The sequence below is a fragment of the Rhinatrema bivittatum genome, chromosome 4, assembly GCF_901001135.1.
Source record: "Rhinatrema bivittatum chromosome 4, aRhiBiv1.1, whole genome shotgun sequence".
NCBI classification, from domain to species: Eukaryota; Metazoa; Chordata; class Amphibia; order Gymnophiona; family Rhinatrematidae; genus Rhinatrema; species Rhinatrema bivittatum.
The window spans coordinates 483,280,098-483,305,398 of NC_042618.1; the positions used below are offsets into that span (position 1 = coordinate 483,280,098).

At 47.3% G+C, this 25,301-nt stretch overlaps 1 protein-coding gene across 5 annotated transcripts in view; it reads right to left on the minus strand.

The window, feature by feature from the left end:
- The window catches only part of EPS8 (epidermal growth factor receptor pathway substrate 8), a 226,652-nt gene that overhangs the window by 16,389 nt on the left and 184,962 nt on the right, over positions 1-25,301 (minus strand). For all 5 annotated transcript variants that reach the window (XM_029597370.1, XM_029597372.1, XM_029597369.1 and 2 more), the window contains 2 exons: positions 19,960-20,103; positions 4,741-4,972 (listed from right to left, as the gene is read on the minus strand). In XM_029597370.1, the coding sequence (XP_029453230.1) occupies positions 4,741-4,972; positions 19,960-20,103 (376 nt within the window). The remainder of the gene's footprint in view (positions 1-4,740; positions 4,973-19,959; positions 20,104-25,301) is intronic.

Genomic DNA, 25,301 nt, shown 5'->3' on the forward strand with positions numbered 1-25,301 from the left:
TTAACATATTTTCCTCGTTAACCATTATGCAAGTTACTATGTTACAATGTAAGTTATCTTGTTACAATGTAAAATAAGCAGTCCCTGCCTTAAAGCAGTCCCTGCCTTATTGGTTTCTTGTTTCATGTAAACCGATGTGATATCTCGATCGAATGTCAGTATATAAAAGTTTTAAATAAATAAATAAATAAAATAAATATAGAGAGTGGAGATACTCCACTAGCCGTTCAGGCAGGCAGAAGGGATTCACTTCGTGTTCTTCACACCAGTTTGAGTATCTGGCCCCCTTGGCCTGATAGTTTTTCCTTGTGGACAACTTCCTGGAGAACGCCAATATCTCCTGGATTGGTGGTGGTAGATTCAAATACAACAGTCTGTCCCTTCAACCTCCACGCCATGAGGTGAAGCGTGGGTGCATGGGGTGGATGAGGGATCCCCCTCCTGTGATAGTAGATTCTCGGCCTGCCCCAGGGGCAGTGGTTATTGGACGGAGAGCCACACCAGATATGCGTAGCACAGCTGTCTGGCCCATGCCGGTGCTATGAGGATGAGGTCAGCTCCGTCCGTGATGCACTTTTGCAGAACTCTCGCTCTCAGTGGGACGGGCGGAAGAGCATACAGCAGCCCTTGCTTCCACGAGATGAGGAAGGCGTCCTGTGCTATGCGATGCTTGCTGGGGTGTACCAAAGAAAATGCTCCCACCTTCCTGTTGCAAAAAGGTCTATGGTTGGTCAACCCCATTCTTGGAAGTTTCGGTTGGTTCCCACTCGTGGGGCCGGAACATCCTGCTCAACTTGTCCGCTCTGGCTTCCTCAATGCCTGGGAGATAGGTCGCCTGGAGGGAGATCCTGTCTGTCTCCACCCATTTCCAGATGTGCACCGCTTCTTGGCAGAGTTTCCGAAAACCGGACCCTCCTTGTTTATGTAAATCATCGCTGTCTGATTGTCGGTGAGGACTGTCATTACTTTCCCTCGTAGCACGTCCCTGAACGTAGGCAGAGCATAACGCACAGCGTGCAGCTCCAGCAGATTGATCCACTGCGCCCTCCTTTGCTGGGTCCATTGCCTCTGGCCTATGTAAGCTCCCCAGCCCTGTAGGGAGGCATCTGTGGTTAAGATGACCTGGTGCTGAGGCTGCCAGGAGGGCATGTCCTCGGTCAGTGCTCTGGACTGCAGCCACCACTGCAGTGACTATCACTCGTTGTGACAAAGGATGCAAATGTTGTATCCACCGTGTTTCAGACCCCACTGTAGTCTGCGCATAAGCAAGCGCACATTCGGCACCACCTGAATTGCCGCTGCCACGTGGCCTAAGAGGCTCAGCCCTTGCTTGGCCAGCGCATGACTGGTCACTAGTAGTTGCGCTGCCAGGGCCCTTATAGTGTGTGCCCTGGACTCTGGTGGGTAGGCCCTGCCGACATTCGTACTGATAACTGCTCCGATGAACTACAGCACCTCATTGGCCGCAGGTGCGACTTCTCGTAGTTGATCAGTAGGCCCAAGATCCCCATGCAGTCGGCAGTGGTCTGCAGGCTGCGTTGCAGGGCGGACTGGCACGGGGCTACCACCAGCCAGTGGTCGAGGTAGGGGAAGCAGCTGTACTCCCCGCCTCCTGAGGTGGGCAGCCACCACTGCCAAGCATTTGGTGAAACCCCTGGGGGTTTGTACTGGAAAGGTTTCCTGACTTGGAAGCAGAGGTACTGCCAACAGGCACAGTGGATAGGAACATGGGGGCATACGCATCCTTCAGATTCAGCGCACTCATCCAATCGCTGGGCTGTAAGAAAGGGAGGATGGTTTTGAGGGTGGTCATCTTGAATTTTTCCCTGCAGATGAACTTTTTCAGCGCCCTCAGGTCCAGGATGGGGCAGAAGCTTCCCGATTTCTTGGGGGTGAGGAAGTAAGGGGAGTAGAATCCCTGCTGCCTCGGGCGGATGCAGTCTGGCCACCTCCTCCTCCAGGACCCTCTTATTGTGCATCCCAACTCCTCGCGGTCATAGGGGCTGCAGAAGTCTTGGGGTATTACTGAAATGCAAGGTGTATCCTTCCTTCACAATTCGAAGCTCCCAGCAATCAGTGGTAATCCTCTCCCACGCATGGTAGAAAAGGGATATTCTGCCCCCTACCACTAGTGGTGGGGGTAAGTGGGGAGTTATTAAAACCCTGACTGCTCTTCTGATCGTTTGGGTCAGAGGGTCCCCGTGGGGGGGGGGGGGGCGTGTGCTCCACTGTTGATTCCGGTTCGGTGGCTGCTGCGGCTGTGTTCCCCTTGGGGGCTGGTACACAGGCTGACGAAAGGAGGGGTAACGCTCTAACCCCTCTCTGGTGTGCGTGCGACCTCCAGGACGTATGGCAGTATCTCCCTCACGTCACTCTATCCCTCGGGGACTGGACTGCCACGCTCTGCTCTTTCAGCTTTCTCAGAACAGATCGCACGGGAAGCAGGGCAGATTAGCGAGCTTTTCGTGGACATCTTCCCAGATCGAGCTCACCCGTAACCAAGCAAGCTGTCTCGCTGCAATAGCTCCTGCAGCGATCCTGGCCAAGGCGTCAAATTCCTCGTAAATGGAGCATAGCAAGTGACGCAGCCCTTCTTCCATCGCATTCAGCTGTGGCGGTGGATTCTCTCCTGGGACCAAGGTCTCCACAAGCCGCTTCAGTGTTTGAAGGCATTCGTAAAGATACTGGGCCATGTAGAACTGATGCTGATGGACCTTAGCATCTGGCACGCCCACGTGAAACATCGGTTTTCCAAACGCATCCAGGAGCTTGGTGTCTCTCCCTGGTGGAGCTTTAGAATGAAGTCTCGACTTCTTTGCTTTCCTCATCACTGACTCCACTACGTTGGAGGCGTGGGGCAGCTGTACCGACGCACAGAACGGCAACTCACGCATCCGGAATTTCAGGTCAGTCTTCCTCGCCATCGAGGATCCCGACAGCGGGGCTTCCCCTGCTCCGGTCATCATCTCATCCAGCACTGCATGCAAAGGCAGGGCCGTGGGCTCCGCAGGGGTCTCGAATATTTTCAGGATAACCAAGACCGCCGCCCTGGGGTCTGGTATTTTCCGAGTTCCCACATGAACGGTGTCTCCCATCTTTTCCACAAATTTGCAGTAGGGCAGGTCTTCTGGCGGGGATACGGGTTGCGGTTGCTCCTCCGGAGAATCCGAAGGGTGGCCGGTGGATGATCCTGGGGATGTGAAATCTGACTCCAAAAGCGAGAGGCTCTGTGGGGACTCTTGCAGGGGGCTTCCCGGCTGCTGTCCGACGTCCTGAGGCGGTCTTCTCCATTTTCCACTGCGCCTTGTTCTGCCTGGGAGGGTAGCGTCCCCTGCAGCGCTGGTTATTGACCCCTTCCCTCTGGGGGGAACTGTCACTAGCAGAATCTCAGAGTCTGGGCCTCTGGGCCGGGCCATTGTGCGTTCCACCCTGGGCCCTGGCTTGTCTCTCTTCTTCAGGGACTCTTGTAGGTGCGACCCCTCCTGCTTGCACCTGGAGATTGCTGACAGATCCGAGAAGATCCGCGACAAGTGAGATGACCCCGATGATCCGTGCACGGATACTGGTTCCACATCCGAGGAGACAAGCTCTAGATCTGGCACAGAGTCTCCCTGTATCACTAGCGGCCGTGCCGCCGATGGGTCCCCATTCTGTTGGGGAAACACGTGGGACTCTATGGTTTTTTGGCTTAACGCCCTCGACGTGCCATTCCTGGACGCGTGGTGCTTCAGCGTCGACTCTCTGCGTCGATGCATCGGTTAAGGCTCTGCGACTCCCTGACGCTGCGTCATGTTTCTTCTTCTTCGACGCATATGCGTCGGCATGGCACTGTTCGCGTGCATCTGTGTACTTTTGTCGCTGGAGCCCTGCCCAGGTCCCCGTGAATCTTCCAATGCTCCGAGCGTCTGTGTGGCCAGGGCACGCCTGAGGGGCCTAACAGAGGCAGGCCTCTTCCCTTTCACCTTCAGGGATTCCCCACTAGGCTCCGAGGAGGACTGTGTTGATCCATGAGCTGGTTCTGGAGCATACGAGCCTGAGGCTGCCTCCCCTCAGCTTTTCTATCTTCGCCAACCTTTGCTTCCTTGCACTGAGGGACATGCGGCTGCACTCCCTGCAGTTTGATGGTTCATAGTCTGGTTCCAAACATAGGTAGCAGAGCACATGGCCACCTGTGGCTGACAATCTCGCTGCACTGGCAGAACTTAAAGCCAGGCAGCCGAGGCATTGCTGCCCTTCTGTGTGCAAGGCAAACAGAAAAATATACTTGTAGCCTAACGTACGCAACCTGCACCGTGGAGAAAACTAGACTGAGGCAGGCTGGGACTCGCAGGGGGAGGGACAGACAGGCAGGTACTCAGAGCAGAGCTCCGCCACCTAGAGGACCGGAGGACGATCCCCTGACAGCATGGCTAATTCAACGGTTTTGGACAAGTTCCTGGAGGAAGAATAAATGAATTAGCCATAAATAGTGCAGACTAAAAATGACAGAAAAACCACTAAATTTTGTTTTGAAAACAACAAAGAGACAGAGACAACGTTGTGGATGTTGTCTATATTGTTTCACAAGGATTGCACATCCCTAACTGGCTGCGGTCAGAGGCAGGATGCCTTGGTCTGATCTTGTGTCAGAAGCTTGCTGTACATGTACATAAACAGGGTGAGCTTGCACCAGGTCAGAAGGAAGTCGAGCCTGGGATATGCACACATACAGGCCCCCCGCCCCCCCCCCGTGAAACTCACGGTCCACGGGAAGCTGTCTGTATCTTTGGTTGTCCCGTGCAATGCTGCTCCCACTGTCACTGGATGTGCTGCTCTGGCGACTGATGGGTCCAGACATGGGTGGTCGCGACGCAGCCACGTGGACAGGTGCCGGTGTCAGAGGAGGGGCAGGCCCTGGAGCTGGTGACAGAGGTGGCGATGGCGTGGCGGAGGCTGGAGCTGGCTGCCATGAAGCATAGTCACTCCTTTGTTTCTGCAGAGAGAGGCAAAACCATCTTTACAGCTGAGCTCCAGCAATCAAACACAGCAGAAAGAGCACACGGCTGGTTTAGGTGCTTCACACTCTGGGAGCTAGAGGCTTACACTGAGAAAGGCCAAGTGCTTAAACTTAGGAACCTAGAGGGGATATGGGCAGGGAAAAAAAGTATTACACATTTAGCACTAGGCACCCAACTTAAGCCACTTAAACTTTGCAAAATGAATTGCAGCCCTAAAATGTAGGATCCCAAATTTAGGTGAATTTTCAGCCAAAAATGTAGGAACCCTGAAGTCAGCTAAAACTGTAGCTAAGTTTAGGGATCACCCCTTAGCGTCCCAGCACAGCTCTTCCAAGAGCAGACGTTATACAGTGAGAGGAGGTTAGATGCCAGAGAGAGGCCCACACACTTCCCTGACCAGCAAGATGAGGAAGCAGAAACAATGCACAGCGTTTTAAGAAAGCTGGGCCGGGGAGAAGGCTCTGGAAATGGCGGGAGGAGACGCAGCCTGGAAGCGATTAGACTCTGTGGTAAGTAGGGGGAGACCCGGGAGCAACTTCAGGGTCAGAGATAAGTGGAAGACATCCAAATTGGACGCCAGGTTTATAATTGTAAAGTAAATACATAATGTTACCTTTAGTAACACTTTGCAAAATGTCCTTCAGTCACAAAGGATAGAGAGAGGACAGAGGCGGGCGACCAAAATGGTGTGGGGTCAGCATTGGAAGACTTATGAGGAGAGGCTGAAGGATGTGAGTATGAATACCCTGGAGGAGAGGAGGTGGAGGGGAGACGTGATACAGACCTTCAGATACCTGAAAGGTTTAATTGATGCACAAACTTCTAATCTTTTCCATTGGAAAGAAATAGTAGAACCTAAGGGTCCTGAAAAGAAAGTCCAGGGGGGACGAGTCAATCAACTTCAGGAAATATTTCTTCATGGACAGGATGGTGGAGGCCTGGAACGCCCTTCAATAGGAGGAGGTGAAGACACAAACAGTGAAGGAATTCAAAGGGGCATGGGATAAACACTGCGGATCCCTAAAGGCTACAGGATGGGAATGAAGAAAAGAGAACATGGGGGTAACCTGCACGGAGCAGCAGTCACTACCCTTAACAGAAACATGGGGGTAACCTGCAGGGAGCGGCAGTTACTTCCCTTAACAGAAACATGGGGGTAACCTGCAGGGAGCGGCAGTTACTTCCCTTAACAGAAACATGGGGGTAACCTGCACGGAGCGGCAGTCACTACCCTTAACAGAAACATGGGGGTAACCTGCACGGAGCGGCAGTTACTACCCTTAACAGAAACATGGGGGTAACCTGCAGGGAGCGGCAGTTACTTCCCTTAACAGAAACATGGGGGTAACCTGCACGGAGCGGCAGTTACTTCCCTTAACAGAAACATGGGGGTAACCTGCACGGAGTGGCAGTTACTACCCTTAACAGAAACATGGGGGTAACCTGCACGGAGCGGCAGTCACTACCCTTAACAGAAACATGGGGGTAACCTGCACGGAGCGGCAGTTACTACCCTTAACAGAAACATGGGGGTAACCTGCACGGAGCGGCAGTTACTACCCTTAAGTGAAACATGGGGGTAACCTGCACGGAGCGGCAGTTACTACCCTTAAGTGAAACATGGGGGTAACCTGCACGGAGCGGCAGTCACTACCCTTAACAGAAACATGGGGGTATCCTGCACGGAGCAGCAGTTACTACCCTTAAGTGAAACATGGGGGTAACCTGCACGGAGCGGCAGTTACTACCCTTAAGTGAAACATGGGGGTAGCCTGCACGGAGCGGCAGTCACTACCCTTAACAGAAACATGGGGGTATCCTGCACGGAGCAGCAGTTACTACCCTTAACAGAAACATGGGGGTATCCTGCACGGAGCAGCAGTTACTACCCTTAAGTGAAACATGGGGGTAACCTGCACGGAGCGGCAGTTACTACCCTTAAGTGAAACATGGGGGTAGCCTGCACGGAGCGGCAGTCACTACCCTTAACAGAAACATGGGGGTAACCTGCACGGAGCGGCAGTCACTACCCTTAACAGAAACATGGGGGTAACCTGCATGGAGCGGCAGTCACTACCCTTAACCAGAAGGCATAGGGTAATAACTAGCCTTGATTCTGTGTATTTGAAAACTAAACATTTATACAAGGGATTCCTAATGTTCAAATTAGATTAAGAAAAGAAAGAAGGTTTTAAGAAAGGTCAATGTTATTTAGGGTTTTGGACAGTTTTGTTTTGAGTGAATGAGGTTACGTATGCTAAATGTCAGGGACAACATTTAGGAGGCCAGGGTGAAGTGTAAATATGGTGAAGAGAATACAAAATAAAATAATGAATTTGAAGGGGCTGTGTAAGTGCCAGTAATGCCTGCATTGAGTAAAGTGCTTGGGAACCATAGCTACGGGTATACGGGGAAGCTATTACCTTATCTGAGCACTGCTCACCTGTACAGCAAGGTTTAAAGTAATGGTACAAATTACAATTTTGTTTAAAGAATTGATATAATTGGGGATGCATTTAAATTTGTTAATATTTTTCCTTTTTACTAGTCTCTTGGAGTAAGGGGTTGTTTTTTTTAATAGAGATTTCTGTTAATTACTAATCTCTCCCAAGTGGGAGAGATACTTTTCTTCTCTATGACATCAGCAATATTCCTTTAGTTTTCTCTGCATGACAGTTGTCAGTGAGGGCGCTGAGCTGGGAAAGGTGACAGACAGAGAGAGAGAGAGAGAGGCTGCACTGCTGAGCTCCGTTATTTAGGCCTTTATACTGTGTAAAACATCTTAGAAACATTTAAGAAACACAGAGTGAATGAGAATGAATGAGAGGGATTGTTAATGTTTATTTGCCTGCCAAAGGTAAGGAAATTACTTTAGTGAGCTTAAAGATAAAATAGCTGAAGCGCGGATATTTTCTCAGCTTTTATGGTTAGCTGAATGAAAGAAAATGTTGAAACTGATTGTGTGATATCATAATTACCCTGAAGTTAAAGCCCTATTTAGAACCAGACAAATATTGCTGCTTCTATATTTTGCTGTACACCTGAAGATAAAGGTGACTGCTGCTGAATTCCAAAGGAAAATTAAAAGCACTTTTGGCAAAAGTGTAAAAGATTTTAATTTTGGGCTTCAAGTCTTCTTATTTTCAAAACCTCATTTCCATTTAAATACAGTTATCTGAGGATTGTTTGAGGAAAGAGTGACTGAATGGGTGTAAGGATCTCATGGGTTATTTAACTCTGATCTAAAAACACATTCGTTTATTCTTATCCACCTTTCCTAGACGAAGATAGGGAATTGAATTAACCTTTCATTTTGAAGCTAGTAAACAAAGTACATTAAGAAAACAACCCACACATAGCTAGCAGCATTCAAGAAAGTGAAAACTGACAGCCTCGGGGAGACAGGTTCCTTTACTGATTTGTTAAAGTCAGGACAGTAGGAAACTGTTCCAGAGACAACAAGGTCAAGCAAAAGAGATGTCCATCCAGAAAGAACTGTAGCCTCCAAAACGTCTCATCTTCGTCGAAAGACCAACGTGCACAAGTCATCGCGGGAGTTATAGATAAATGCACCAACGATCACACGTGGAAAAGTATTAGAGACTTTAAAACCATGGAATCTGCAAACACCATTCAACTGATATTAGTAAGATTAGTGGTATTAGTATTATTACAGAAATATATTTATCACATTTACCTGAGGACACTGAAAGCTGGTAACCTCTGTGTAAAAAACATTTAAATAGACAGAACTTGTAATATTTCTATACTTATCTGAAAGTAACTTCTGCTACCAAGCTTAAAATACATTTGTGTCGTAATTCATGTTTATACTTGTTTCCCAGTAAACCATATTATCAACTGCCAGTTTAATACATTGAACTTTGTATTATTAAAGTGTCAAAATAATCATTTTCCCTTTGTTAGTGAAACCTCATTGAGGAAAATTGTAAACTGTTAACTTATAATAACTTTAATTAATTAAGGAAACCCAAAGCCTGAACCACACAGTGGTTTACAATTTGCAAAGTGGTTTACAGGGGCAGGGGCTAAACCCTGCGGATCCCTAAAGGCTAGAAAATGGAAATAAGGAAAAGAGAAACATGGGGGTAACCTGCACGGAGCGGCAGTTACTGCCCTTAACAGAAACATGGGGGTAACCTGCATGGAGCAGCAGTTACTGCCCTTAACAGAAACATGGGGGTAACCTGCACGGAGCGGCAGTTACTACCCTTAACAGAAACATGGGGGTAACCTGCACGGAGAGGCAGTTACTACCCTTAACAGAAACATGGGGGTAACCTGCACGGAGAGGCAGTTACTGCCCTTAACAGAAACATGGGGGTAACCTGCACGGAGAGGCAGTTACTTCCCTTAACAGAAACATGGGGGTAACCTGCACGGAGAGGCAGTTACTACCCTTAACAGAAACATGGGGGTAGCCTGCACGGAGCGGCAGTTGCTACCCTTAACAGAAACATGGGGGTATCCTGCACGGAGCGGCAGTTGCTACCCTTAACAGAAACATGGGGGTATCCTGCACGGAGCGGCAGTTGCTACCCTTAACAGAAACATGGGGGTAACCTGCACGGAGCGGCAGTTACTGCCCTTAACAGAAACATGGGGGTAACCTGCACGGAGAGGCAGTTACTTCCCTTAACAGAAACATGGGGGTAACCTGCACGGAGAGGCAGTTACTACCCTTAACAGAAACATGGGGGTAACCTGCACAGAGCGGCAGTTACTGCCCTTAACAGAAACATGGGGGTAACCTGCACGGAGAGGCAGTTACTTCCCTTAACAGAAACATGGGGGTAACCTGCACGGAGAGGCAGTTACTACCCTTAACAGAAACATGGGGGTAGCCTGCACGGAGCGGCAGTTGCTACCCTTAACAGAAACATGGGGGTATCCTGCACGGAGCGGCAGTTGCTACCCTTAACAGAAACATGGGGGTATCCTGCACGGAGCGGCAGTTGCTACCCTTAACAGAAACATGGGGGTAACCTGCACGGAGCGGCAGTTACTGCCCTTAACAGAAACATGGGGTAACCTGCACGGAGCGGCAGTTACTACCCTTAACAGAAACATGGGGGTAACCTGCACGGAGAGGCAGTTACTACCCTTAACAGAAACATGGGGGTAACCTGCACGGAGAGGCAGTTACTTCCCTTAACAGAAACATGGGGGTAACCTGCACGGAGAGGCAGTTACTACCCTTAACAGAAACATGGGGGTAGCCTGCACGGAGAGGCAGTTACTACCCTTAACAGAAACATGGGGGTAGCCTGCACGGAGCGGCAGTTGCTACCCTTAACAGAAACATGGGGGTATCCTGCACGGAGCGGCAGTTGCTACCCTTAACAGAAACATGGGGGTAACCTGCACGGAGCGGCAGTTACTGCCCTTAACAGAAACATGGGGGTAACCTGCACGGAGCGGCAGTTACTGCCCTTAACAGAAACATGGGGTAACCTGCACGGAGCGGCAGTTACTACCCTTAACAGAAACATAGGGTAACCTGCACGGAGCGGCAGTTACTGCCCTTAACAGAAACATGGGGTAACCTGCACGGAGCGGCAGTTGCTACCCTTAACAGAAACATGGGGTAACCTGCACGGAGCGGCAGTTGCTACCCTTAACAGAAACATGGGGGTATCCTGCACGGAGCGGCAGTTGCTACCCTTAACAGAAACATGGGGGTAACCTGCACGGAGCGGCAGTTACTGCCCTTAACAGAAACATGGGGGTAACCTGCACGGAGCGGCAGTTGCTACCCTTAATAGAAACATGGGGGTAACCTGCACGGAGCGGCAGTTGCTACCCTTAATAGAAACATGGGGGTAACCTGCACGGAGCGGCAGTTGCTACCCTTAAGAGAAACATGGGGGTAACCTGCACGGAGCGGCAGTTGCTACCCTTAATAGAAACATGGGGGTAACCTGCACGGAGCGGCAGTTGCTACCCTTAATAGAAACATGGGGGTAACCTTCACGGAGCGGCAGTTGCTACCCTTAACAGAAGGCTTGGAGCCCGTGCAGATTACCCCATGCCTTTATGATTTAATTTGTCTTTTTAATTAAGTATTTTTATGTCTGGTTATGTTTTAGTCCTTGAAGCAACCTTGAGTGAAACTCGGCCATAGTCTGGCTCTTTTTATCAAGTTACATGTGCACATAAATTATCCTAATCTAAGGCAACTGTTTTGTCTTGTTTTACTATTTGCCTCTTCATGACAGAACAGAGCAGTGCATCCACTTTAGAGAAGGTGGGGAGGAAAGCGGATAACTCTTCACCAGAATCCATCCCCCTTTAAAAGTAGCCTCGGGAGAATCCCCTTCCTTCCTGTACTCTGCAGAGGAACATCCCTCGAGGGCTTGTACAGGCTAACGGGATCCTCGGCGGCACTGGGAGTCACCTCTGCTTTACCTTCTGCAATATGCAGAATTCATAAGGAATGAGACATTAATGAAGTCAGTTTAGTTTCATCACGGCCTCAGGGGAATCCTCCTCTTCCTGTAAAGTCTCTGAGATCCTTCAGATGGGTAAGAGAAGCATCTGATCTGGAAGCTCTGCCATCATCTCCCTCTTGTGCCCTACAGTCCCAGTACTATTCCCTGGGAGGAAGAGTGAACCAGGGAAGAACGTGGGAGCAGCTTTCTGCCTCAAACAAACTGCCCGGGGAAGATACTGCACGGTTTCTGAAGTAATAGACCATCCCCTAGAGGTCGTTGCCTCTGTAATGCTGCTAGCGTGGCCCCGGGGGAATTCACTGCAGGCGCCTGCCCCATGGCAAACAAAGAGGATGGAGGCCTTCTCACTGCCCTCATGCCGTATTACTCTGAGCAGCGGGAAATGACTGGCCCTTTGACCCCCATCGATCATGGTCTCCTCCCCACTCCAGTCTGAAATTTCACTCTGCTCCAAACCCGGCATAGAAATCCTCTGCTCGGCTCCTCGTCCCCTGAGCTGAGCAAGGCAGAGCCTTTTCCCCCACACCCGATGGCAGCCGAATAAACAAAACCCAGGTCTTCACTGCGGTTCCTTAGAAGGAAGCTCTGCCGAGTGAAGGCTCCCAGTCCTCCTGCCTTTTAAAAAACAATTTTATAAAAACAAATAAAGGCAGGGTGTCTCCATGCTAGCCCTGCTTAAGGAGGAGCTTCAGCGGAGGAAAGGGGGCAAGGGACTAGGACAGACCTAAATCCGAAGCCAAGCCAAGCTTTAACCCCAAGAGCTGCCCCTTATCCAAGACTCTTCACCTAGCCTCACCCGGCTTCAGTTCACAGCACAGGTACTCGGGCTGAGCCTCTGCGGGGTGACATTAGCAAGCCCGTTAGTCTAGATCCGGCTCCTGCTTGGTGGACAGAACCCATGCATTTGGACTGGTCTAGCTGGATGAAGAGGAAACACATTACAACCGATTCTGTAAACCCTACTCTGAAGATCTGTACAGCGCAATTTGATGCTAAACACTCGTCGTATTCTGCAATTTAAAAGGATAAGAAATGCCACCTGCACTAACAATCCAAGGGCCCTCCGCGCGGGTCCATAAGGAAGTTACAGAGCCCCAGATTATGTCAATGATTTGTGCTTTGTTACAGGATCTCTGCAGACTTCTACAACTCTTACATGTTAGTAAGAAAAACGGTGTTACCTCCGAGAGCTCTCCCAGTAATTGCTGGCAGGAAAGGAACAAAATGAAATGAAACACTCAAACAACAGGTGATGGATGTCAGCCAATCAGCTGCAAGCTCCAGCAGGCGGAGCCCAGTGCTGACCAATCAGCTGCAAGACCCAAAGGGCTCTGGCAGAAGGAAAACACAGGGAGTTCACGCCTAATACTCACCTGTCGAGAAAGCAAAATTATCCGGAGCCTCGGATAACTTAATAGTGACACAAACGCACTCACATACCACACACACACGCACATCTCTCTTTACACACACGCGCGCACACACACACACACACACACGCACATCTCTTTACACACACACACACGCACATCTCTTTACACACACACGCACATCTCTTTACACACACACACACACGCACATCTCTTTACACACACACACACACCTCTTTACACACACACACACGCACATCTCTTTACACACACGCACACACACATATCTTTACACACACGCACGCACATCTCTTTACACACACGCACACACCTCTTTACACACACACATCTCTTTACACACACACACGCACATCTCTTTACACACACACGCACATCTCTCTACACACACACGCACATCTCTCTTTACACACACACACATCTCTCTTTACACACACACACATCTCTCTTTACACACACACACACACACACGCACACATCTCTTTACACACACGCACGCACACGCACACACACCTCTTTACACACACACACACACCTCTTTACACACGCACACCCCTTTACACACGCACGCACATCTCTTTACACACACACGCACACACATCTCTTTACACACACACGCACACACATCTCTTTACACACACACGCACACACATCTCTTTACACACACACGCACACCTTTACACACACACGCACACCTTTACACACGCACATCTCTTTACACACACGCACACACACACACGCACACACACACACACATCTCTCTTTACACACACACACACACACACACATCTCTCTTTACACACACGCGCACACATCTCTCTTTACACACACGCGCGCACACACACACGCGCGCGCGCACACGCATGCACACAAACACGCAGAAATACAGTAAACAGCAGAAAAGACCAATTGGCTCATCCAGTCTGCCCAGCAATTCCTGTCCAAACTGCAGTACATCCCAGCTGCCGGCCATAGTGCAGCCACTCCAGGAGGAGGTGGCTGACTGGGTAAGGACCGCACTGGAGTGATGGTTGGGGGGGAGGGAGAGGACTATAGCAGGACTGGAGGAGGAGGGCGTGTATTGCTTCCCTGCTGACTGTGCTGCCTGTAAAGACTGTGGAGCCTGCCATGAGCACCCTTCCCAACCTCGTGTGCCGTCCACGGTCCTGTATGGCAGCCATCTCTCCTTTAGGTTTAAGTTCACCTCTAAAGGTTTAATTTAAAGCAGTGAAACTTTTCTCACGAGGAGGAGAAAGTCTCGTACAGTGAAGGACTGCACTCAGGTAAAATAGCAGAGCACAAGGACACTACCCACTCATCACAGCTCTGCATCCCAACTCTGGCGGGCAAGGAGAGGGGACAGAGAGTTTAATGACAAATCCCTAACCTTGTACATAAGGGGCTGCCCCACACACTGCAGACACCCAAAAGCATGCAAAAATTATATCTAAAGCACACAAGAACATCTGTAACAACTCCAGTAATCTCTTCACACCCAGATGCATGCAAAAATTATATCTAAAGCACACAAGAACATCTGTAACAACTCCAGTAATCTCTTCACACCCAGATGCATGCAAAAATTATATCTAAAGCACACAAGAACATCTGTAACAATTCCAGTAATCTCTTCACACCCAGATGCATGCAAAAATTATATCTAAAGCACACAAGAACATCTGTAACAATTCCAGTAATCTCTTCACACCCAGATGCATGCAAAAATTATATCTAAAGCACACAAGAACATCTGTAACAACTCCAGTAATCTCTTCACACCCAGATGCATGCAAAAATTATATCTAAAGCACACAAGAACATCTGTAACAACTCCAGTAATCTCTTCACACCCAGATGCATGCAAAAATTATATCTAAAGCACACAAGAACATCTGTAACAATTCCAGTAATCTCTTCACACCCAAAAGCATGCAAAAATTATATCTAAAGCACACAAGAACATCTGTAACAACTCCAGTAATCTCTTCACACCCAGATGCAGAATAAGGGACACTGAAGTGAGCTACAGAGGCAAAATACATTGCACCGCATCACCAGGCCAGAAAAGTAATACGTCTGAGGCAATACTCACCATCACCAGAGCGTTGTACAGCGCAGCTGCTTACCTGTAACAGGTGTTCTCCTAGCACTGCAGGAATCCCGCCCGCCTGCCCACAGAGGTGGGTTTTCCCTTTGGTTTTTTTATTTTTCCATCTATATTACGAGACTGAAGGGGGACCTCGTGTGGACGTGCGGATAGCGGCAGGCTGGGCGTTCTCACTGTGCCGGTCAAAGCTTCTGGAAACTGACAGCGGTTTTCCATGCATGATGCCCCCCACATGTGAGGGCTACCATCCCGCCGTCCTAGGAGAACATAAGACAAGAGGTGCCTGGCTGGCTCAGCCCAGTATCCTGCAGCCAGCAGATTTCATTCCTTGCTGCTAAACTCAGGGATGCGGTGGATTTCCCAAATCTACCTGGCTAACATTTTATAGGAGTTTCCTCCAGGAACTTGTCCAAACCACTTTTAAAAACAGGCACACTAGAAGCTTTTACCACATCCTCCAGTAACAAATTCCACAGCTTGATCATGCGTTGAGTGAATAGCAAAGGTGCTCGGCTGTAACAGGTGGTCTGTGAGGGCAGCATGATAAATCAGCCTCACAAGTGGGCGACAGCATCCCAATAACATCAAGGCAGAGAAAGGTTTCTGAAAACGTCCATCAGGCAGCCCCGACCTGATGGGCTTTCACTGTTCTGAAGATGTTTAGTCCTCACTGGATGTAGCAATAAATGATGCAATCAGATATCCAAGTTGATAGAGCTTGCTTTGTAATGGATACCCTTTGCTTAAATGGGCTGAAAGAAAACAGGAGCTGTGAGGACTTTTTGTAAGAGTTTGTTATTGGAGTCTAGTGCAGTCCAGTGTATGAAGGGCTGGGAAAATGTGTTGTCAACAACGTGTAGGTGAGCAGCTGGTGCAGTCTGGAGGCACACATAACATATCAAGGAAGACCTCTTGCGGTATATACTCTTATCCATTTTCCCTGGTGAAGCCTCAATCTGCTGGAAGAGTGGGCTGGACTTAAAATTACTTTACTGATCCCTGGCACTGAGAACAGCCTCCCGACAGGCAGTATCCGCAGAGGGACTCTGTGTTCCAGATGCAAACGCAAACAAAGACCTCCACGCAGTTTTCGCTAGAATATCTTAGAGGAGAGCCAAGCCCGTGCTCCCTGGCGTTGGGGAATCTTAAAGGGGCACCGCACTACTGCTGTTCTCTGCCTGTCCAGCCTGCTCTGTCTGTCTGTCTCTCTCTCGCATTTAAGTCTAACCTTATTTCTTTCATTGCGATCCCCGCACCATTTTGACTGCATTTTTCTGGACAGCCTCCATCTTCTCTCTCCTTTTTGAGTTAATGATCTCCAGAACTAAACATAGTACAGGTGAGGCCTCCCCAAGGACCTGAATAGGGGTGGTAACTTCTTTTTCTTACTGGTTATTCCTCTCTCTATGCAGGCCAGCATTTTTCTGCTCCAAATGATCTCGTCACATTACTTCACTACGTCAGGTAAGACCATCAGACATTATCACCATCCAACGCATTCAGATGTTTTGGTTTTCTGCACGTCTTTGCTTTGAATTCCTCAAGCTTTATCATCATTTATCATACTCACAGACCTTTCCTTCTAACCCTCCACATAAGAACATAAGAAAATGCCAAGCTGGGTCAGACCAAGGGTCCATCAAGCCCAGCATCCTGTTTCCAGCAGAGGCCAAACCAGGCCACAAGAACCTCTCTGAACTCCCTTATAATCTGGAGATGTATTTCATCTGGACCCGTGGACTTGTCCACTTTCAGTTTTGCTGTTTTGTATCCAAAAGCTTCTTTGTAATTACGGATCAACTACCTCACTCTTATCCGTACTCTTGCCAACCAGTGAAAATCCTCCTCCTAGGTCTTTGGTGAACACCAAAGTGAAGTATTTGTTTAATATTTCTCTTTTCTTCATTTCTCTATGCACGTTTCTCATCTCTTTTCAGTCTTACAATTCCTCCTTTCTCTGACTCACCTGAAAAACGCTGTTTCCTGGCTCTGCTCTTTAGTTCTTTTCTTCCACGCGAGCTCTTGCTCTCCTGACTTCTTTCCTGCTCTCTTTCACTTTCACCAGACACTCAGTCTTCCCTGTGCCCCTCTCGAGATCCCCTGTACTTTCTGAAGGCCGATCTTTGTGCCTTTATTTCCTCCTCTTTGGAGAATCTCATGGGTTTCCTTTTCCGCTTGCTTTTATATATTTTTCTGACACAGATTTTATTGCCATTTTTATGGCTCCTTTAAGTTTGGTCCACTGTTGTTCCATTTCACCCATTTTTTTCCCAGGCCTTCCAGCTCTTTCCCAAGATACTTCCCCATGTTACCATGGTCGGTATTTTTGAAATCCAGGACTTTGAAGTTCATGTGTCTTCTCTCTGCCTGCGTCTGTATACAAAACCCTAGTAACCTTCCCAGACTTCAGAGAAATGGTCTCAGTTTGAGAGCCCCAGCTCCAGCACTGCTTCTCCCCTGCTGGGGTTCCAGATCTGCAGGCACACGTGGATATTGCTGCTGTGACAGAGACCAAGCTCAGCGAGTCTCATGAATGGGATATGCCAGACCAGGCTGTATACTGTTCAGGAAGGGGGGGAATCAGCTCTTTATGTCAAAAACAGCTGAAGGAGGGGTATGAAGAAAGGACGCACTGTGGGCTGGTCTTAAAGAGGTAAAAAAGAACAGTTATTCACTATTTCAAATAGTGCCAAGGCCTTCCATCATGTAAGACTCCAGACCGGAGCTTTCTCCAGAGTAGATCAGGACGGAATGAGACCTGGCTTGTGATTCGTGATGTGAAGAGAGAGGTCTCGGCACAGCTGGCATTGTAATCATGTATGGAGAAGGCGATGCCATTTGGTTTTGTTACTGTTTTGTTGTTTTAAATTTGTACTTTATTTCCTTATATACCGCTTTGAGTGATTTAATTTAAATCCTTTCCTGTTTGTCTATGACCCTTTCCCTGGTTTGCCACAAGTCATTAGTAAAATATGTTGGCTTTTCCTTTTTGGGTATGGCGATTACCTATGGAATATGATACTAGGAACAAGAAGGCGCACCGGGTATGGCACTAGGATTGGGGGTGCTGTCTCCACCCCCTCCAGGTTATGGACCCACTGGTATTTATGTTTCTATTAAGGTGATTCCTCCTTCCCTGAGCCGGGGGTGGCTGGGTACATTACTTTGAGATTGTAGTTCTCATGCGTCTTCTCCTCACCTTACAGTACGGTATGACACATGTAATACGGAGAGTCCGCTGGACTCCTCCTGCACACAGCAGGTAGGCCTAGCTTTATACAGATGATGATGCAGCACTGGTAAGAGCAGCTGCCAATCAGAAGCTTCAGTCTCTCTGCTGCGTATGTAACAAGAACTTGTGTGCCAGGTAATGTCACAACTGATCACAGTGATTGTGTTTCATCTCCCTATCCCTTTCAGAAAAACATACTATACTTGTGTACGAAGTGCACTCCCATTGGAAAGCACAGCATGGATCTTCTCTAGTTTCATTCTGCCTTCCGTACACACTTCCGGGTTTCTGCATGTGTACTCTTAGGACAGAGAAAGCAGCCACAGCATAACAGAGGAGAGGACAGAATCCATGCATCAGACTGGAAACAACACCGCAAGACAACAGAAAGAGCATGCCCAGAGGTAAATTCCATTAAAAAACCTGCAAATCCAGAGGTAAATCAGGTACAGGGAATGTACCTTGAATACTTCAAACTCCTTCTTTGGCATCAGCAGCTAGAATGGTGCAGGCACATAGGATGAACATTTGTTACCTACCAGCTCAGCTAGCTGAAAAACTAGAGGTGAAAACCTCGAGTGTTCACTTTAATACATCTAGTTCTCTTCAACAATATGCAAATTTAGCTTAGGAAAGCAATTATCTCCACATAACTCATCTCTACCACAGAACAGCTGTGAAACCAGAGGGGTTTAACAAATGAAGTGTGTAGACCCAATGGGTTCACCCATACAATGCTAGCATATATGCATACAAGATTAGAGAGGGTTACCTGCATAATATGAACTTATACGAGAGAGAGAGAGAGAATGGGGCTTCCTCAGCATAGCGCGAGCATATACGAGAGAGAGAGAGAGAGAGAATGGGGCTTCCTCAGCATAGTGCGAGCATATATGAGAGAGACAGAGAGAGAATGGGTCTTCACCAGCATAATGTGAGCATATACGAGAGAGAGAGAGCGAGAAAATGAGGCTTCCTCTCCGTAATGTGAGCATATACGAGAGAGAGAATAGTGCATCACCAGTATAGTGTGAAAAAATATATATATGAGCAAGAATGAGGCTTCACCAGTGTAGTGCAAGTATATTTGTGAGAGAATGAGGTTTCAGCAGGGTACCGTGAGCATACAGGAGTAAGAATAGTGTGAATGCACAGGTGAACCGTCATTCTTACAGGCATTAGTGTAGGGAGAGAGAAGACAATGCATATTCTTACGTGCATTCTTCTCTTCTCTCCCCCTACATCCCATTCATCCAGCAAGGCGTTCTTATCTGTGTCCTCCTCCTCCACCGCCAACTCCTGATTCTGTGCTTTCCAACGTTCAGTGCTTTGTGCCTGGAATGGACTTCCTGAATCAATGCTCACGCTCCCTTCACAAACCTTATTGAAATCCAGTTGACAAACTTACCTTTTTGAGGCTTTCAAGCTGAAACCTCTTCGCTATAATTAAGAGATTTCCCATACACTCTTGCTGGTTACGTATTTATTTATTTATAGGCTTTTATATACCGGAGTTCATGTACTAGTACATACCACTTCGGTTTACACAGAACCAATATTTTTTGTCTTGACCAGACAAACATACGTTTGTCTGGTCAAGACAAACGTACGTTTGTCTTGACCAGACTGTAAGCACCAAGGAGCAGAGACCGTCTCTTGTGTATCTGTACAGCACCGCATACATCTATTAACGCTTTAAAAGTGAGATTGGGGAGCGGGAGGCATGGCGTGATTACCTCTGGGTATAGGAACTGGGGTTTACCTGGATAGTGTGAGTGTACACAGGTTCAATGTGCGCACTTCCTGGCTCTTGAGGTTTAAGAAGATCAACAATGTTATTTGGCACAAAGCCAGAAGCTCCACTTGAGTTCTGCACCTTCCACCACTGCTTCCGATCATCAAGGACCTGGAGGAGAATGGAAGAGAACAGGAATAAAAGGCTTCACATAAAGCAATCACTGTCAGTTCTATCCGTGCCAATCAGCTTCCCCTCCTTCAAGACTCACATCCAATTACACTAGATTTATGATTTCTGCATCACGGGATTCACATAATAAAGCCAGTCTAATTCAATTATCTCACTGGGGACAGATGCACACTCTCAGTGGGATATATGCATTTGACCACAATAGTATGCACACACTGGGAGGTGTACCCTGACCCTATAATGCTGCACACTCAGTGGGATATATGCATTTGACCACAATAGTATGCACACACTGGGAGGTGTACCCTGACCCTATAATGCTGCACACACTCAGTGGAATATATTCATTGGACCACAATAGTATGCACACACTGGGGAGGTGCACCCTGACCCTATAATGCTGCACACTCTCAGTGGGATATATTCATTGGACCACAATAGTATGCACACACTGGGGAGGTGTACCCTGACCCTATAATGCTGCACACTCTCAGTGGGATATATTCATTGGACCACAATAGTATGCACACACTGGGGAGGTGTACCCTGACCCTATAATACTGCACACTCAGTGGGATATATGCATTGGACCACAATAGTATGCACACACTGGGGAGAGGTGTACCCTGACCCTATAATGCTGCACACTCTCAGTGGGATATATGCATTGGACCACAATAGTATGCACACACTGGGAGGTGTACCCTGACCCTATAATGCTGCACACTCAGTGGGATATATGCATTGGACCACAATAGTATGCACACACTGGGGAGGTGTACCCTGACCCTATAATGCTGCACACTCTCAGTGGGATATATGCATTGGACCACAATAGTATGCACACACTGGGAGGTGTACCCTGACCCTATAATGCTGCACACTCAGTGGGATATATGCATTGGACCACAATAGTATGCACACACTGGGGAGGTGTACCCTGACCCTATAATGCTGCACACTCTCAGTGGGATATATGCATTGGACCACAATAGTATGCACACACTGGGAGGTGTACCCTGACCCTATAATGCTGCACACTCTCAGTGGGATATATGCATTGGACCACAATAGTATGCACACACTGGGAGGTGTACCCTGACCCTATAATGCTGCACACTCTCAGTGGGATATATGCATTGGACCACAATAGTATGCACACACTGGGGAGGTGCACCCTGACCCTATAATGCTGCATACTCTCAGTGGGATATATGCATTGGACCACAATAGTATGCACACACTGGGGAGGTGTACCCTGACCCTATAATGCTGCACACTCTCAGTGGGATATATGCATTGGACCACAATAGTATGCACACACTGGGAGGTGTACCCTGACCCTATAATGCTGCACACTCAGTGGGATATATGCATTTGACCACAATAGTATGCACACACTGGGAGGTGTACCCTGACCCTATAATGCTGCACACTCAGTGGGATATATGCATTTGACCACAATAGTATGCACACACTGGGGAGGTGTACCCTGACCCTATAATGCTGCACACTCTCAGTGGGATATATGCATTGGACCACAATAGTATGCACACACTGGGAGGTGTACCCTGACCCTATAATGCTGCACACTCAGTGGGATATATGCATTTGACCACAATAGTATGCACACACTGGGGAGGTGTACCCTGACCCTATAATGCTGCACACTCTCAGTGGGATATATGCATTTGACCACAATAGTATGCACACACTGGGAGGTGTACCCTGACCCTATAATGCTGCACACTCTCAGTGGGATATATGCATTGGACCACAATAGTATGCACACACTGGGGAGGTGTACCCTGACCCTATAATGCTGCACACTCTCAGTGGGATATATGCATTGGACCACAATAGTATGCACACACTGGGAGGTGTACCCTGACCCTATAATGCTGCACACTCAGTGGGATATATGCATTTGACCACAATAGTATGCACACACTGGGGAGGTGTACCCTGACCCTATAATGCTGCACACTCTCAGTGGGATATATGCATTGGACCACAATAGTATGCACACACTGGGAGGTGTACCCTGACCCTATAATGCTGCACACTCAGTGGGATATATGCATTTGACCACAATAGTATGCACACACTGGGGAGGTGTACCCTGACCCTATAATGCTGCATACTCTCAGTGGGATATATGCATTTCACCACAATAGTATGCACACACTGGGGAGAGGTGTGCACATGACTTACTGGGATGTACATACAGAGTCATGTTACGGGAAGCTTGCCTTATCTCCATCTCCCATTCTTTCAGTTCTCCACACCAGCCAGGATGCTGGTGTCATGCCTCTGTTACCTCAGGGTGAGATTAATCCCTTTCAGTTCTCATGAGGCTTCTCTGTGTAACCCCGGATTTCCCAAACCTGTCCTGAGGACTCCACAATATGCAAGAGATAAATATGAATATCATGGAGACTCAGTATATGCCAATTTATCTCATGCATATTCATTATCCTGAAAAACTGACTGGCCACCAGGACAAGTGTGGCAAGCCCCGACGTAACAGCACTCGTGGAGCAGTGGCTCCCCGCCCAGTCCTGCTCTGAGGTTCAGGATTTCAGGAAAGAATGAAATGGGAACCAATGTATGCAAACCTCTCTCAGGTACGTTCATCATTAGGGCTACTCAGAAATCCAGACTGCTTCCATGTGTGTCCACCACAGGTTGAAATACTTTATTTAAAAATATTTGTTGACCACACCCTCCAAGGTTCGGGGTGTTTACAATAACAACAAGCATAAAAATATGTAGTACATTGTTTATATACAGATAAAAATGATTAAGTAAATACACAGGGAGAAAGGGGACACAGGGACTACAGACATACTTAAATTAAAAGGCCTATGTAGGCCGACAACATAGTTGGACAGGGATTAAATTGTACAAGATCTTTAAAAGCCTCCTTGAATGGGTGGTGCTTTAAGTCTTTCTTGAACTCTTTTTTTGTCTTTTACAGTCTAATGGAATGGGGTAAAGAATTTCATAAGATGGGGCCGGCGATGGAGACGGCCGCTCTCTTGTCATGTTAAGTCTCGTGGCTTTAGGAGAAGGGACTTGAAGGAGAAGTTGGTTTTGAGATCAGAGGGTTCGTGAGGGAGTGTAAAGGTGAAGAATAGCAGATAGCCACGGACTGTAGTAGTAGTTGTGAATGAGATTGTGTAGAACAGTTAAGGTTTTCTATTGGATTCTCCAGGAAATAGGCAACCAATGTAAATTTAACAGGCCGGGGAGATATGATCGTGTAGTTTAGTGCTGGTCAGAAGTTTAGTTTAGTTTTAGTTTAGTTTATTGTATTTCTATACCGTCACATCAGATGTGCCTTCACAACGGTTTACAGGGTTTAAAACATATAATAAATACAATACATTTATAAAAAAGTAATAACTAACTCTGTTAAAAAGTATGAAATAAGTTAGTTATTAAAAGCAGTAAAAGTAAAGTAGGTCAATTAAAATATAAGATAAAACCAAATAATCAAAATCACAAAAACAGCAGACAAACCATAAATGACTCAGCCCAATTAATTCAACAATGCTGGTATAGCTGGTGTTTCTTATTCGTATCTTACTACAGTCTTCATTATTTGGTGTTCGATGTTAAAAGCTCAGAAGGTATGCAGCACAATTTTGGGATGGTTAAAGAGGTTCAGTTGAGGATAGTGGTAGGCCAAGATATAGTCAAGACCAGTGAGGGACTAGAGATTGCAATATAGTTCGAAAAGCAGCAGGCTCGAAGAGAGGTTTAATATGTTTGAGAAGGTGCAGTTTATAAAATGAGGATTTGACTACGGATTTGGTTTGAGCTCTCGTCAAGCTTAGAATCGAGAAAAATGCCGAGATGGCAGGCAGTAAAGGAAATCTTGATGGGTGTATCATTGATGGATATGGAACTAGGGATGTCAAATGGAGGGGTACCAAGTATCATGATTTCAGTTTTAGAGAGGTTTAAGGAGTTTGTTATGGAGTAGCCAGGACTTTACAGAAGATAAGCATAAGGTGATGAACTGGAGAGTGGATTGCCAAGTAGGGAAATAGAATTAAATGTCATCAGCATATATATATAAGAGACTCCTAAATTGGAAAGTAATTGGCAGATGGGGGTAAGATAAATGTTGAATAGGGCGGCAGAAAGAGTCATGGCTTGAGGTACACCAGTGTGGAGAAGAAACCAGGAAATAACAGAGTTTAAATGTATTTACTGGAAGCGATTTTCTAAGTAGGATGTAAACCAAGATATATAAACGGAACCAGAGAAACCAATGTTTTTGCGAGCAAAAGTAGAATTTCATGATTGATAGTATCAAATGCAGCGGATAAATCAAGAAAGATTTGTTGCCAGAGGATGTGGTTAGTGCAGTTAGTGTAGCTGAGTTCAAAAAAGGTTTGGATAAGTTCTTGGAGGAGAAGTCCATTAACGGCTATTAATCAAGTTTACTTAGGGAATAGCCACTGCTATTAATTGCATCAGTAGCATGGGATCTTCTTAGTGTTTGGGTACTTGCCAGATTCTTGTGGCCTGGTTTGGCCTCTGTTGGAAACAGGATGCTGGGCTTGATGGACCCTTGGGTCTGACCCAGCATGGCAAGTTCTTATGTTCTTATAGGACGTTCCAGAGTCAAAGCCTCGATGGATAGTGTCAGTATTGGATAGATGAGTGTCAGTGCTATGGTGGGGGTGAAATCCAAATTGGTATTGATTAAGTAGAGAATGTTATCAAGGTAGTCTGAGAGCTGCTTTAATACTACTGATTCAATAATTTTAGAAAGGAAAGAAAGTGAAGAGCTGGGCCGATAGTTATTATAGACAGTTGAAGAGGTAGATGAGGTTTTTTTTTTAAGACGGGGTAACAGCCGCGATTTTCAAGGAGTCTGGTATTATACCAGCGGCTAGGGATAGGTTGATAATTTGGGCAATGGGTAAGACAGTCATCTTTAACAAGTTTGATTAGAGCAGTTGAATAGAGGGTAAAAGCGCAAGATGAGGGTTTCATTTTAGATATGTTAGAGATTTCAATGCTGGTGACAGAGTCAAAGGTGTCCCAGGAGAAACCAGGATCGGCGTGAGGAACAGGGGTGGTAGTTGCTGGAAATAAGTCAATTAGGGTCTGAATTTTACGTTGAAAGGGATTTCCAAAGGATTCACATAATTCTTGTA